The sequence below is a fragment of the Aotus nancymaae genome, unplaced genomic scaffold, assembly GCF_030222135.1.
Source record: "Aotus nancymaae isolate 86718 unplaced genomic scaffold, 86718_ANA_hifiasm-v0.15.2.pri h1tg000046l, whole genome shotgun sequence".
Classification (NCBI taxonomy): Eukaryota; Metazoa; Chordata; class Mammalia; order Primates; family Aotidae; genus Aotus; species Aotus nancymaae.
In genome coordinates, this window is record NW_026988460.1 from 30,842,963 (window position 1) to 30,858,634 (window position 15,672).

A 15,672-nucleotide genomic window follows, 5' to 3' on the forward strand; every position below is an offset into this window, starting at 1 on the left:
ACTCACTTTGCCGAGGTAGACATTAGCTTTGTTTGTTTTTTTTTTTTTTTGAGACAGAGTTTCGCTCTTGTTACCCAGGCTGGAGTACAATGGCGCAATCTCGGCTCACCACAACCTCCGCCTCCTGGGTTCAGGCAATTCTCCTGCCTCAGCCTCCTAAGTAGCTGGGATTACAGGCACGCGCCACCATGCCCAGCTAATTTTTTGTATTTTTAGTAGAGACGGGGTTTCACCATGTTGACCGGGATGGTCTCGATCTCTCGACCTCGTGATCCACCCGCCTCAGCCTCCCAAAGTGCTGGGATTACAGGCTTGAGCCACCGCACCTGGCATTAGCTTTGTTTTGATGGAGGTCCTCTGAACACTGTCACCCAGGATGTTATTCCAAATCCCTGTGATAGTGATTGATAGGTTATTGATCCTTGGGACAAGGCCAAATGACCCTGGTCGTTTTAATGACCCATGTTCCTCCTAGGGCATTAGAAGAGGCCAGGCTGACCAGAAGATGCCAGCAATCTCTGAGCATGCAGGCTGAGGGAAAGGCAGGTTGAGGCCCAACTGCAGGAGCTAGGATAAAATGTGACCAGGCCTATGTGGCTTTTGACTGTGTGGGTCAGGCTTTCTAAAGGAGTCTTGGAAGCTTGAATCCAAGGTGGCTGGTGGTTGTGACTTGAGGGCCAGCTCCCACCACTTAGTAGAACCTACTTGGAGGACTGTGTTGAGGATTCTGAGGCCAAGCCCAGGCCCCTTGGAGAAGAATCCTATGAGGAGACAACGACGTCTGCCACAAGTGTGGAGAAGGAGTTGTGCAGAGTCTTTGCCATCGCTGCATTAGGCTGTCTCTGAAAGGCAGGGAACTACCCAAGGTAAACTCAACTGGGACTATTATCAAAGTCACGAAGAGCAAGTATTCTGGCGGCTTCAGTGGTTTCATCAAATGTGAAGCCTGGGGCTTATTTTCTGGTTTGGCTGGCTAGGACTTTGCTTTGCAGTCATCAAATATCGGAGGCCAAAAAGCCATGTAAATGATGGTTTTCTGATGTCCCACAGCCCCTCCGCGGCTCCCACTGGCTCATCCCCAGAAGCAGGCTGGGCCCTGCACATTGCTGCTTTCCTGGCTCCTCCTGGCTGGGCTCAAGGGTGGTAGGAAGCTTTCAGGAATGGCCAGCAGCTCTGGCTGTGTCCTGTCCCTCTCCAAGGAACGGTGGTGACCTCTCGTGAGTCACCAGTTCCCACCCTCTCCTACCCTTGACTCCCAACTCCTGCTCTTAAGCCCTAGGTTGGGAGCACACTCAACCGCCTTGACCTTGGGCTGGGCTGTGGAACTCTCAGGCCTGCAAGGTATCAGATGCCCCAAAGCAGCTAGGCTTCCCCGCCCCCCAGCCATCCCGGGGGAAGTGCAGAGCAGCAGGCCCCCTGGCTGGCTCGCTGCCCCTCTGCAGCCAGCAGGCCTTTTCACACGGAAGGCCAGTTACCTCAGCACACATGCCTCACCCCACGCCCAGGCCCTTCAGCAAAAGAATAGGCTACCTCCTCTCCAAACGCTTGACACTTTGGCATATTGTGCCATATTACATTTGGAAATTTTATGGTGCTGCCAACAACAATGAGAGTAGGGAAGAAAACAGCACCTGCCTGGCCTCTGTGCCATCTTTGTTGCTTGGGAATATAGCACTGGGCGTGCCTCTTACTTTTTGTATGTTTGTGTTTATGGGGTGGTGTGATAGACAAGCCACTGGAGCGTTCCAGAGCCGTATTCAGTATACCCCTGGCGTGCACCAGTGTCTGCAACTCACTTTGTAATGCATCTTTAAAAATACGATTGGTGGATGGGCAGACAGGTGGATAGATATGCAGTGAAGCAGCGTGTCACATGTGAAGGGAAGGTCTAGGTGGGGAGGAGATGTATGTGCACTGCACAACCCTTTCAATTTTGCTGCAGGTTTGGAAGTTTTCCTAATAAAATGTTGGAGGGGAAATGATCCCCTGACAGTGAGCTATTTTCATTGAAACCAGGCTCTTGGCCAATGTGGTCCCTGAGACCAGAGAGTGAGGGAGGTGTGTGGATTGGATCCATTCCACCTATGAAGACTCCCCGCGGGGAGTTCCTGCTGCCAAGGCTCAGAAGTGGTGCTGGTTCCAGACAGGTAGAGAGGAGGGGCAGGGCTAACCTCTCCCTCCCAGGGATAAGCTAGTGCTGCCCATTCCCCCAGCCTCCGCTATGGAACCCTTGAGCAGTGGGGCACCGCTCCTGCCAGTGGCTTACCCCTCGTATTCCTGCATCTGCGCAGTTAAGACTGCATTCCACAGCCGCTTCCAGGTCTGAATCTGGCTTTCCTCGCCTCTCCTGGAGGGCTTGCCATCTGCCTCAGCGCTGCCTGTGACATGGGAGGGCACCTGCTCAGCACACATTTGCTGTGACTCTGAGCCCCCTGAGTAAGCAAGAGGCTGTCTGAGCACAGGAGGGTTGGAAGGCTTGGCTGTCCAGATGGTCTCTCTGCCGCCTACAGGTTCTGGACACTAGAGAGTGGACAGAACGAGGGAAAGCAAGGGCAGGAAGTTAAGTGGCAGGTGAAGAGGCTTTCTGGAGTTGAGTCCTGACCCACATTATTTTGTGGGTCACACACGGTGGTGGTTCCAGGGAAGGTGCTGGGATCCAGTTAACAAGTCGGGTAACTGACTCAGATATGGTAGTGAAATGCAAGGACTCCCCACTCCGCCCCTGCAGGCACCCAGTGGTTTACGGGTGGTGCTCAGCAAATGAAACTTTTAGTTGTATTAATATCAGCCTTCACATAATGGCATTAGGGAAAAAAAAAATACAAAGTTGATTTTTTAAAAAGTGCCAGTTGTAGCACTGTGTTCTGCCTCTGACTGTAGAAAATGGAGAATACACTGTCAGGCCCTTGGTCCCTTGGAAGATGGCACTATCTAGTCTTCACAGTCTGGCATGCTCACACTCCAACACACACACACTTCACACCCTCACGCACACTCACACTCCATCATACACACTCAGACTCTCACACTGAAATAGACTCACACACCCCCACACACACTTGCACTCCAACACACACTCATGCAGCCTCAAACTCACACTTCAACGCACACACACTCATGCATACCTGCACCCAAACACAAACATACACTCAAATACTTCCTCACACACACTTGCACTCAAACACACACTCATACCCACACTCAGACACACAAGTGTGACACACACATTCTGCTGAGCCGAGTGATACTCCTGCCCCTCACACCTTTGGGACAGTGCCTGCCTCTCCACCCTTGCAGGCTATGGAGAGGACTCCTGGCAAGGAAGGACCAGGACATCCCCCCGCAGGTTCTCATCCTGGCTGAGTGTGCTCATAGGAGGCAGTGGACCCTGGGATTTAGACCATGGACCCTGGAGCCAGTCTCTGGGTTCAAGTCCTGGCTCTGCTGCCACTAGCTGTGTAACTGTCAACCACTGCATCATCTCTCGGAGTTTTGGTTTCACTCCTCATATAACAAGGACAATAGTGCCTGCCCCATAAGTCGCTGTGCAGATTCATCTCGTTTCTACGTGTAAGGTGCTCCTATAGGAAGCACTGGTGAGTGTTAGCTGCTGCTGTTCTCAGCATCTGGTCCTAAATCATCCATCTCTGGGCTTCGGGTCCCTGAGCAGGAATTCAGCTTCTAACCAGGACTCAGGGAGAACAACTGTGTTTTCTGCTGTGGCTGTAATAGGTGACTCTAGATTTAGTGACAAAGCAACACAGATTTATTCTCTTACAGTTCTGGAGGTCAGAAGCCTGAAATCATTTTCACTGGGCTAACGTGGAGGTGTCAGCAGGGCTGCACTCCCTCTGAGGCTTCCAGGGAACATCCACTTCCTGGCCTTTTCAGCCTCCAGAGCTGCATTCCTTGCGTTCCTTGGCTCTTGGCATCCTCCCCATCTTCAGGCCAGCAGCCAGCATCATGCTTCTGTTGTCCCATCGCCACCTTCCTCTGTAGTCCAGTCTCCTTCGGTCTCCCTCGCTCCCTCTCAGAAGAACCTTGGTGATTACATTTAGGGCCCACAGAGACAATCCAGGAGACTCCCGTATCTCAGAACCCTTAACTGAATCTCATCTGTGAAAGCCCTTTTGCGCTGTAAGGTAACATTGACATTCTGGGGATTGGAGTGGGAACATAGTTGGGGGCCATTATTCACACAGCTGAGGCAGGAGGAAGCTCCCCTGGGTCCTGGCCCTGTGGCCCAACTTGGCCAAGTTCTGGACCAACCTGGAGCACCAGTCTAGACCCAGCCTGGCTACACCAGCTGCCAAGGTCCTCTGCTGTCCCTTCATGCCAGTTCTAGGCCCTCTATCTCCCCAGATAGGCTCTGAGAGCAGAGTTGGTGTTCCATCCTCTGCTGAATCCCAGTCCTGGCAGGTGGGGCGCCAGATGGTTATGTGCTCATGTGTAAAGGTGAGCAGGCGCTGATGTGCCACATGTATCCTTTTAGGTCATGGCGAGTGTCACTGCGGGGAATGCAAGTGCCACGCAGGTTACATTGGGGACAACTGCAACTGCTCGACAGACATCAGCACATGCTGGAGCGAAGATGGCCAGATCTGCAGCGACCGCGGGCACTGTCTCTGTGGGCAGTGCCAGTGCACGGAGCCAGGGGCCTTCGGGGAGATGTGTGAGAAGTGCCCCACCTGCCCGGATGCGTGCAGCACCAAGAGGTACTGGTTCCACCAACAGCCCCACCTTACTTCTCACCCGGGCCAGGTCTGTGGTCCAGCCGGGCAGTCCTCAGGGCCAGCCAGCCTCCACTCCCCACCTCCAGGATCTCCCACCCAGCCAGCCTCGCTGGGGAGCGACACTCTTACTAACAGTAACTGAAACTGTGGCTTTCAAATGCTGGTTCCATAAGGGTTTTGTAAGAAAACAAAAACAGAACAAGAAATACAAAACTGCTACTCTGTTCCTAAACATCTTTAGAAATTACAAGATCACAGAGTTAAATGAAATTCAGCTGGTGTTGGCACCAAAAATAGCACCTTCTCAGAGCCTTGAGTGTACTATTGTGTGCTTTCACAAGAGGATACTTTCACAAGTGCACATCTTTTTTCAAACGAATTGAATCCCCCACACTGATATCTCCCAAACAGTGTTTCACAGAACCCCTATAGGAAATGCTGACAAAATGTCATCAGGAAGTAAATTGGAGAGGTGCCGGGTGCGGTGGCTCACACCTGTGATCCCAATACTGTGGGAGGCCGAGGCGGGTGGATCACTTAAGGTCAGGAGTTTGAGATCAGCCTGGCCAACATGGTGAAATCCCTTCTCTCCTAAAAATACAAAAATTAGCTGGGTGTGGTGGCGCATGCCTGTAATCCCAGCTGCTCCTGAGGCTAAGGCAGGCGAATGGCTTGAACTCAGGAGGCAGAGATTGCAAGATGGTGCCACTGCACTCCAGCCTGGGCAACAGAGTGAGACTCCATCTCAAAAAATAAATTAAATAAATAAATAAGAAGAAGAAGATAATTGGAGAGAAAGGCACCCGACCTAGATAAGGCATGCCGGAAACCACTGCAATGGCTTTTAAATTTTCTGCTCCATTTTTATAGATAATAGAACGTGGGCTCTGTGCTGCTGCTGAATGCAAAAATTGTCTAGACCCGGGCCCCGGCCTTCACTGACTCAGCCACAGCCTCCCATAGCTCTACTGACCTCTTCCTGCTCAGCCCTGCACGCTCCACCAGAGTGCAAATGAGAGGGAATTACAGAATGATGCCCCTGGAAAGCAGAAGTGACATTTGCTATTGGAGTTTGCTGGAGAAACAGCTGTGTCATCATTATCCACGCTAAGGAGGCAGGGACACAGAGGATCAGAAACATCATAATACAAACGTCTCTTCTCTTTGGCTGAGGAACGCATCTGTGATTTTCTCTTGGCAGATTTCCCTTCAAAATGTCTGGCTGGGGCTGATAATGAAATGAGTTCATGCTCTCTGCGCCTGCAGCGGCTGCTGGTCAGTCTGTGCTCAGAAACGTTCTGGGTGGCAGAACCCCTGGTTGGACATTTGCCATAAATAACCCAGGCATGTGGGTAATTGAAAGCTGGCTGCAGATGGAGAGACAAGATAGACAGGGCTGAGTTTTAATGTGTTCAATTGGAGGGGATAGGGGAGAGTAGGGAAGAAAAAAAACATCTGCTTCAGACGTGCTAAGAGCAGAGAAAGAACAGATCCAAGTAGAAACAGCCCAGAGAAGGTCAGGACCCTGGATCTGGAGTCTGAGAGCTGTGGCTCTCCCAGCACAGAGTCAGCCGTTAGCCACGTTTTGTGCCCGACGGAGGTGCCCCCACCTCCAGCAACCAGCAGCAGAACCTTTTTGAGTCTCTGCTCCCAGTCCTTGGGGCACACTAGGTTAATGGAGAGTGGGGGCCAAGCTAGGACGACACACATGGAACCCATTAAACGAGGCTTGCCTTCCTATGGAGCAGCAGGCAGTGGAGGATTGGCTTTAGATCAGCTGAAAGGCCCAAGGGGAAACAGCTCTAGCTTTAAATGTTTAAAGCATTTATTTCCTAGAAGACATAGACTTAATAATGTATTATTTATTACACAATGTCAAGGGAGCAAGGAGAGCAAAGAGATGCCATAAGGGAATGTCACGATTCCTTTTTTTAATCTCTTTTTTTTTTTTTTTTTTTGAGACAGGGTCTCACCCAGGCTGGAATGCAGTGGCACCATCACAGCTCACTGCAGCCTTAAACTCCTGGGCTCAAGCAATCCTCCTGCTTTAGCCTCCTGGGTAGCTAGGACTATAGGCTGGCACCGCCACACCTGGCTAATTTTTATTTTTTGTAGAGATGGTGTCTTGCTATGTTGACCAGGCTGGTCTCAAACTTCTGAACTCAAGCGATCCTCCCACCTCAGCCTCTCAGAGTGTTGGGATTACAGGCGTGAGCCATTGCACCCAACCTACTATTCCTTCTTATTTGTCTCTGGGCCACACTGACCCTCTGTCTCTTTCACAGCCTACTTGAAACTTCTAAAAAAAAAATAAAGTCCTTTTTATGGTGACTTACATCAGTCTGTTTTTTCTACTGCTGCTTGTGAAGAGCCACCAGGTTTTGAATGTCCTACGTCCTTTTTTTTTCTGGAAGTTTCAGGGCAGCCAGTCTTCATTTTCTGGATCTAACCAACCACACTCTTCACTTTGGGTGAGTTCACACTCAACCCCAGCTGATTTCAATTACCTGCTCTCACAGCAAAGTCTCTCTAAACAACTTCATTTTTTTAAAGAGCAGGCTTATTTTAGTACATGACTACAATATATCACAAGTTTCGACCAGCACATGGGACATACAAGTTAGACTGATATGTTCACATGGATACTTAGGGAGCGTTTCCTGGAAGCGGCCTGGAGCTGTGGTTTAACAACAGAGAATCAGGTGGCAGGGACAGAGAATCCTGGCTGGGAGCGGAAGCAGCCCTCTTAGCCTTGTGCTAATCTGGGAGGATGGTGGGGGTTGGGGGTGCAGCTGGGTCAGCATGAATGACTGAAGCCGGAGCCACCTCTTCCTGGCCCCCAGCCAGGTCTCAGCTGCCCGCCTTCCGGGGCTGTCACTGTCGGGAGAGTTAGTTACCATCTTGTTTCTAACTTCAGAATGTTTCCATAAAATTAGTCCCAGGAGAAGGGGATTTCGTGGACAAGTCAGGGATCATTGAGCTCTTAAGCATATCAGAACCTCTTAGGAGGCCTAGTGTGAGAGGTGGGGCACCTGGCTGCAGACCCTCAAGTCCTCCTCCATAAAACAAAGGAGATTTCATGAAATGGTCTCACAGCTTTCATCCAGCTCTGCTCTTCTACTTCACAGTTTCTGCACTGGAAACGCTTTAGTAGCTGGCCTCTGAATCCCACGGAGTTAAGAAACAGGTGATGATAAAGGCACCACATTGCAGTTGCACATCCCTCTATATTTTTGCCAGAGACCTTTCCGGACATACAGCCCCTTTGGTACCCACAGGCCTGTGGAAACAGAGCAGCTGTCTCTCGTGTAGCTGAGGTTCTGAGGTCACCCCCTGTATTCTGGTGGCCTCCCCAGCACACCTGGCTCTTGAGTCCTGACCCAGTTTTCTAGGGGCCTCTCCTGGGGTCTCACCCTCCTCGAAGGCCATCAGTCACCACTGCATCACAAAGTCCCTAAGAGCGACATGCTGCAGCCCACTCCTCCCTGGAGCTTCGTGCTCACCATCCTATAGCCCCATCCCCCAGCCACCAGAGGAGCCAGGGACCTCTCCCCTTGCACCTCAGCTTTACAGCCCCTTAGCCACAGCTTAGCTCCCCACCCTGTGGCCTCAGGAATCCAGTTCTCCGGGATGTCTCCTATGACAGAGGGAGAATGTCTGGAACTTGGTTTTGACGATATACATATAATAATGACCATTTACTTGAACGTGGTAGTTAAGTATTTTTACCTGCTATCTGATTGAAACCATCAGGCTGAGGTAGGAGGAGAGGGGCTCAAGGTGTCACTTTTTGGCTGTCACCCATTTTCTAGAGGAGGTCCTGTTAAAGAACAAGGGTTCCCTGGGAGGAAGTCAGCACCTTAGAGCCTGTGCCAGAGCCTAGTGTAGACTGATTCACAGGTATGTGGGCAACAGAGCCCCAGGAGACCTGGCAGGTGGGCTCTGCGTGAGAGGGAGAAGGGGGCTGGAACCTGAGACTCTCCGGGACAGTGGTTCTCAGCCCTCAACATGCATCAGAATTGCCCAGGAAACCTGGCCCTGGAGATGTGGTTGGCCCAGGCACTGGGAATTTCTCTTGATAGCTCCCTGGAGAGGTGAACGTGCAGGAGGGTTGAGATCCGTGCCCTGGGTGATGACCAGGGCAGGATCTGGGGAACTGGGACAATGTGGGGCATCAAGCTCTGGCCATGGGAGTGTGAAGACCTCTGGGAGGCCAGGAATACTGTTCTATCACCCAGAAACCTCTGGCTTGGAGCAGACTCCTCACCAGGCATTAGATGGACCAGAGTGCAGATGGATTTGGCTCCTGCAACTTGACACATAGACAAGACATGCCACTAAACTCACACGTGTTCCTCCAAGAACACTTGGGCTTCCCCACATAACAAGAAAGGCAGAGCAGAAACATTCCCTGAGGCTCAACATCTGCAGCTGGAAAGAAGTTAAAGCCTTCCCAGGTCCTGCACTGTCAGGAGGCTAGGGACAGGTGTGGGGCTGTTCTACATTATCTGACACCCACCTTTATTTCCTCTTTTCCAAAGAGATTGTGTCGAGTGCCTGCTGCTCCACTCCGGAAAACCCGACAACCAGACCTGCCACAGCGTGTGCAGGGACGAGGTGATCACGTGGGTGGACACCATCGGTGAGTGTGCCGCCACCCGGGCAGCCGTGGTTTCTCTCCTCCCTGAGGAGGAGGGTGGTTTTAGCCTTGAGTCGGGAGGCACCGCCCAGGCTTCCTGGGCATAACTGTGGGCTCCCCATGAGGACCCAGTGCTGGAACCTTCATCCACACCTGACGGGGATGTAGAATGGTGCAGACTTTGGAAAGCAGTTTGGCAGTTTCCTAAAAAAGTCAAACACAGAATCACCATACAGTGGTACCAGTTCCACTCCCAGGTATACAGCCTAGAGAATTAGGTCCATATGTCCACGTAAAAACGTGTCAGAAATGTTCACAGCAGCATTATTCACAATAGTCAAGAGGTAGAAACAAACCAGATGTCCATCAACTGATGAATGGAAAAGAAAACAAGGCGCAGTCTATACGGTGGACACTACTGATCACGAAGAGGTGTGAAGTACTGATGCATGCCACGGCACCGTGACCTGACAACAGTGCGAGGGAAAGAAGCCACGTGTTCTATGGTTCTGTTCATATGAAATGTCCAGCACAGGGAAAGCCATGGAGACAGGAAGTAGGTTAGTGGTGGCCTGGTGCTAAGGGGAAGGGAAAATGGGGATTGGCTGCTAACAGGCGTGAGTTTCTTTCTAGAGTGATGGAAATATTCCAGAATTAGTGGGAATGGTTACACAACATTGTGAGTTCAGTAAAATGACTGTACACTTTAAAGTGGTTTAAATGGTGGGGGGAAATTATGCACCTTGAAAGAAAATCTGCATCTCAAGCTCCTCTCACGGGCAGGCTTCCCCCATCATCATCTCTGGCTTCTGCAGACTCCTGGCTCCCAGCTGCCTGTCTGTCTTGGTCCTAACTTAGGTCTTTTGTAGACTTCCTTGTTCCCACATCCCTGGTTTTGACTGACTACAGTCATGGCTTCTGAGGGATTTTTGTCTTTGAGACAGGGTCTCTGTCACCCAGGCTGGAGTGCAGTGGCACCATCATAGCTCACTGAAGTCTCAGCCTCCTGGGCTCAAGCAAACCTCTTGCCTCAGCCTCCCAAGTAGCTGGGACCACAGGCACGTGCCACCATGCCTGGTTAATTTTTGTGTTTTTTAATAGAGACGGGGTTTCACCATGTTGCCCAGGCTGGTCTCAAACTCCTAGGGTTAAGCAATCCACCTGCCTTGGCCGCCTAAAATGCTGGCATTCAGGTGTAAGCTATCATGCGGCTGCTTCTCAGTATCTGAGCTATGTATACATCCAACACATATTCACTGAGTGCCTACTGTGTGCCAGGTGTTGTCTGTCTCCTTAGGAGACTGTGGGGAGTGGACCAGTCTGGTTCCTCACACACCTGTCTTCCTGCCCCGACTTCTGTCTTGCAGCTCAGGGCCTGGCCGACCTCAGGTTCTGCCTGCAGACCTGGGCTGGTTGCCCCTAACTAGGCATACGTGGTCAGAGAAGGAAAGGGTGTCTTCCTGTGGCCCAAGGACTGGTTTGCCTGGTTCATAGCAGTTACGGCCACTCATGCACAGCTGCTTCCCAACCCAGCCCTCTGAGAAAGCAGCAGAGAAAGTTGATGTTCCAATCCATCATTTACCCTTTATCTTCCTTCTTCCAAGTTTTTTTCAGACATACTCACATGTTCACTCATATTCACCCAGCCCAGAAGAGAGCTGAGACGGGAAGTTCAGGCTTTCATATCTGATAACCACACTAATCCATCTGCTTCTAGGTTACAGCTCCTTCAAGCAGCAAGGCTGAAAAGGTTAAAAAGGCAAGACCTGGAAAGCATTCCCCGTACTGGTGTTCGCCTTTCGTTGCTCCCCAGGTTCCATTGCCATTGCTGCCACATTTCCTCACCCCTCGCCTCTCTTTGTACTTCCCCTAGTTCCTTTCCCTCCTAAAAAACAACCTGCTAACTCTCTCCCGGGGAGCCTTAGAATGTAGATAATGCCTGGACAGGGGAAGGTGGGGAACAGCAGCTAGGGGGCAGGGAGTTGCTGAGGCAGCTCGAGGAAGGGGCTTCTTAATACTGAGAAGGGAGGCTGGGCATCACCTGGGACTGACCTCCACGCTGGCTCACTTTATCTACAGGCGTGGGCACCACGGTGGGCACCAGCCTCTCACTTGCTGTCCTCATCGCCCTGTGGTTCTTTTTGATTTTGCATCCCAGGAAGGAGTTGCTACTTCTTGGCCTCTGCGGCCAGCTCTCAGCCCCAAATGGCCTGGCCTATTTCCCAAATGCGAAGCCTCACTCAAGCCTCAAAGGGGACTGGGATGGCTCTTTCTTTCTTTTCTTTCTTTCTTTCCTTTCTTTCCTTCCTTTCCTTTCTTTCCTCTTTCTCCCTTTAATTTCCGTGTCCAATCCATTCACCCAACCCCACCCCGAAACCATTAAAGCCTTCTGTTATTTCACATCACCCCTGACAAACACTTCAGAGGCTTGGAGATCCTCTAATATGTTCCACGTGTCCCCAAAACCATCTAAATTCAGCCCTGGGCCTGCACTCTTGGTGTGAGAAACCTGAACTCATCTTCAAAGGCCAGCCTCCCCTTAAGGCTTTCTGCCCACACCCCCACACCCCTTCCTTCTTAGAGGTGCTCGGCTCCCTGCCCTGACTATCAGTGCTCTGGGCTGCTCAGAGAGACTCAGGCCATTTCCCTCTTGGTTTTCTTCCAGTGAAGGATGATCAGGAGGCTGTGCTTTGTTTCTACAAAACCCCCAAGGACTGCGTCATGATGTTCACCTACGCGGAGCTCCCCAGTGGGAAGTCCAGCCTGACGGTTCTCAGGGAGCCAGGTGGGTGAGGGCTGCGAGGGGCTCGGGTCACTCCCCCAGCTCTCAGTTCTGATTGCTGATGCCATTCCCTGCTCTGGGGCCCCTGCCCATTCTCTCCTCACTGGTCTTTCCAAACTCCAGGGAGAGGAGGGATACAATTTCTGATTTTTATTTTCTTTTTCTTTTTTTTTTTTTTTTTGAGACAGGCTGTCACTCTGTCACCCAGGCTAAAGTGCAGTGGCGCCATCACAGCTCATTGCAGCCTCAGCCTCCTTGGGTTCAGGTGATCCTCCCACCTCAGCCTCCCCAACAGCTGGGACTGCAGGCATGTATCACCACACCGGGCTAATTTTTGTATTTTTTTGGTAGAGACAGGTTTTCGCTATGTTGCTCAGGCTGGTCTCGAACCCCTGGGCTCAAGCGATCCACCTGTCTCGGCCTCCCAAAGTGCTAGGATTAACCAATACAATTTCTCATGAAGATCAGATCTAAGGTCACTGCTGCTCCATGCCTAGAGTTTAAAAGAAAGATGAATGTGCAGCTGGGGTCCCATTTGGGGGCAAAGCTCTAGGGGGCATGAGTCAGGGCAATGGGAGTTATGGAAGGATAGGGCCCTGTCCCTGGGGAGGGTCTCATCTTGGAGGAGCACAGAGGTAAAAGCAACCACAGAACAAACCCACCCTGCACAGCCAAAGGCAGCAAGGAGCTGCTGTGTTCTGCAGGGAGGGTGCAGGGCGTCTGGACCACCAGGGCTGGGGAGGGCATCACTCAGGTCATGGAGCATTCAGCTCCACACACAGTCCAGGCCGGGCCACCGCTACTTCTCAGTGTGGATTCCAAGGACAGTGAGGCGGTCGGTTCCACATTCCTGCTGCTGCCATGCTCAGCTCCCAGAACCACTGCAGAGGTCAAGCTTTAATCCAGATACCAATATTCTGCCTCTGCTTGGACCCAGAGACCAGCAGCCTTTTGCCTTGGAGTAATTGGAATTTCTAACATCACCCCTTATGTTCTTCTTGCGGGTGAGGAGGCAGGGGTGGAGCAGAAAAAGGTTTAGTCTTTTCACTTCGCAGTGCTGCAAACTATTTTTCCAAATTGGGCCCAACCACATAATGTGCCTTCCTAAGGCCAGAGGCAGAAGTGTGGTACCAGCCTAGGATGCACGCCTGTAAGAACGAGGCTTTGTGTCCATCGCTGTCTCTGCGGTTCTTTGAAAATAAGCACATTTGCTCCAACGGACTCCACACTAAAGGCTTACAGATGTTGGCCCCCAGCCCAGACCTTGTGGAAGTGGCTTCATGGTACCTCCTGCCTGCTTAGTCTGCTCCTAGAACCATGTACGTGAAAGCTGAGCGGGTCCAGCATCCCACACTGGAGACTGGGCCAGGCGGGGCGTGGGCACTGCCCATCAGGGGAAAGGCAGCCGTGCCCCTGGGCTCTCATCTAGACTTCACCACACTTGCTGTGTGACTTTGGAACAGTCACTGTCCCTTTTGACTCTTTCATTTTCTGTACATTGGGGGAAACTTCCTGCCCATGTCTCCCAGAAGCAATGTGAGGATCTAAGGGAGAGCCGAGGGGAAGGCCTTTGAGAGGGGCACAACTTTCATCTCCAAAATGCCTGCTGTTGGGGGGTGGGAGGGGCATGGGGGTGCTGGTGGCTTTGCTTACCATGCTTCTGGTACCCCTAGAGTGTGGAAACACCCCCAACGCCATGACCATCCTCCTGGCTGTGGTCGGCAGCATCCTCCTGGTTGGGCTTGCACTTCTGGCTATCTGGAAGCTGCTCGTCACCATCCACGACCGGAGGGAGTTTGCAAAGTTCCAGAGCGAGCGATCCAGGGCCCGCTACGAAATGGTAAGCCTGTGGAAAATGGGAAGCAGAGGGGACTTCAAGCTTAGAGCCATGGCTGAATTCAGTGCTACGTTAGCCATAGAGGCTCACTAACATCCTTGGCATTAAAAACAAAAAATCAATACCAGAAAGGCTGTGCCCAGTTCTGGACAGAGAGAACTGCACAGCCCTGATGCAGAGGGACCCGCGCACATCCCTGTCCTAGACCCAGGTCAGGAGGGCCATGGGGGCAGAGGCGCTGGGCACGCCTTGGCAGGAGGAGTCTGACCAGTCTCAGAGAGACCACAGACCCACAGGAAAGGAGCTCAGATTCTCGTGGGCCATTACAGTACACACACCTGCAGCCTGGTCACCCCAGGCTAACTGCAAACCCCCAAAGGACCGAGCACAGAGTCAGTGCCTTTTGAACTCCGGGCTTGGTTTCTGTTAAGGCTGGAAAAGACTTCAGAGACCTTCTGACTCAACTCCTCCTTCCAGAGGTGGAGAGTGGAAGCTTAGAGAACGCGAGGTCTTTCCCGGGGGACACGGAGCTATTCTGGAACCCACGGCTGTCTCCTCCCGCCTGAGTGCTTTGCCTGCTGCTGTCACGGGGGTTGACCTGGGAAGGGTTTCTGGGGCCTGCGTCTGTCGGTTTGCGTGTGTGAGCTAACACGTATCCTCATCCTCTTCCCTGCCGTGTTCTGCAGGCTTCAAACCCACTGTACAGAAAGCCCATCTCCACGCACACTGTGGACTTTACCTTCAACAAGTTCAACAAATCCTACAATGGCACCGTGGACTGATGTTTCCTCCTCCAAGGGGCTGGAGGGAGGAACTAACAAAAAAGTCAGACTGAAACGCCTTGCATGGCTGCTCGACTCGATCACAGCTCCCTAGGTAGGCACCACAGAGAAGACCTTCTAGTGAGCCTGGGCCAGGAGCCCCCATTGCCTGCACGGGAAGGTGCCTGGCCGTGTCACCTGGCTGCTAGACCAGAGCCACGCCAGGCTGCATCCCTCTGAGCTTGGGATAAAGCAAGGGGACCTTGGTGCTCTCAGCTTTCCCTGCCACATCCAGCTTGTTGTCCCAATGAAATACTGAGATGCTGGGCTGCCTCTCCCTTCCAGGAGTGCCGGACCCCCGGCCTGGCCAGACAAGAAGACTGTCAGGAAGGGTCAGAGTGTGTAAAACCAGCATACAGTTTGGCTTTTTTCACACTGATCATTTTTTTTATGAAATAAAAAGATCCTGCATTTATGGTGTAGTTCTGAGTCCTGAGACTTTTCTGCCTGTTGGCTATGGCTTGCACACAGGTGTTGGTGATGGGGCTGTTGAGATGCCTGTTGAAGGTACGTCATTTGCAAATGCCAGTTTCCTCTCCTGTCCGTGTTTGTTTATTGCTTTTGTAATGAAAAGAAACAAGATTGTTGGGGATTGAAAGTAAAGATTAAAACCAAAAGAATTTGTGTTTGCCTGATACTCTCTGTGTATTTGTTTCTTTCTAAGCAGACTTAAAATGGTGCCCCCAGTGGGGATTGAAGCGGCACGTACTTCCTCAGAGATGGGACACAGGCTGGTCTGATACTCCAGACTGGGTCTCATCAAGTAAGCATGAGGTGCTCAGGACAGTCAGGGCTGTGCAGAGGAGCCCGGAGCAGGTGCCTTTGGCCCCTCCCGGCTTTCACTGACAGAGAGTTCCAGG

At 51.8% G+C, this 15,672-nt stretch overlaps 1 protein-coding gene and 1 long non-coding RNA gene across 2 annotated transcripts in view; one reads left to right on the forward strand and one right to left on the reverse strand.

Moving 5' to 3' along the window:
• The window catches only part of ITGB5 (integrin subunit beta 5), a 125,359-nt gene extending 109,912 nt beyond the window's left edge, over positions 1-15,447 (forward strand). Inside the window, exons 11-15 of the mRNA XM_012473867.3 lie at positions 4,493-4,715; positions 9,275-9,375; positions 12,038-12,157; positions 13,828-13,994; positions 14,678-15,447. Coding sequence (XP_012329290.2) covers positions 4,493-4,715; positions 9,275-9,375; positions 12,038-12,157; positions 13,828-13,994; positions 14,678-14,773 — 707 coding nt within the window. The 3' untranslated portion in view covers positions 14,774-15,447. The remainder of the gene's footprint in view (positions 1-4,492; positions 4,716-9,274; positions 9,376-12,037; positions 12,158-13,827; positions 13,995-14,677) is intronic.
• LOC135268889 (uncharacterized) lies at positions 6,833-13,994 on the reverse strand. Its single transcript, XR_010337246.1, has 2 exons — positions 9,253-13,994; positions 6,833-8,553 (listed from the first exon to the last, which is right to left on the reverse strand). It is a non-coding gene; the product is annotated as an uncharacterized LOC135268889 (long non-coding RNA).
• Positions 15,448-15,672: the final 225 nt, after the last annotated feature.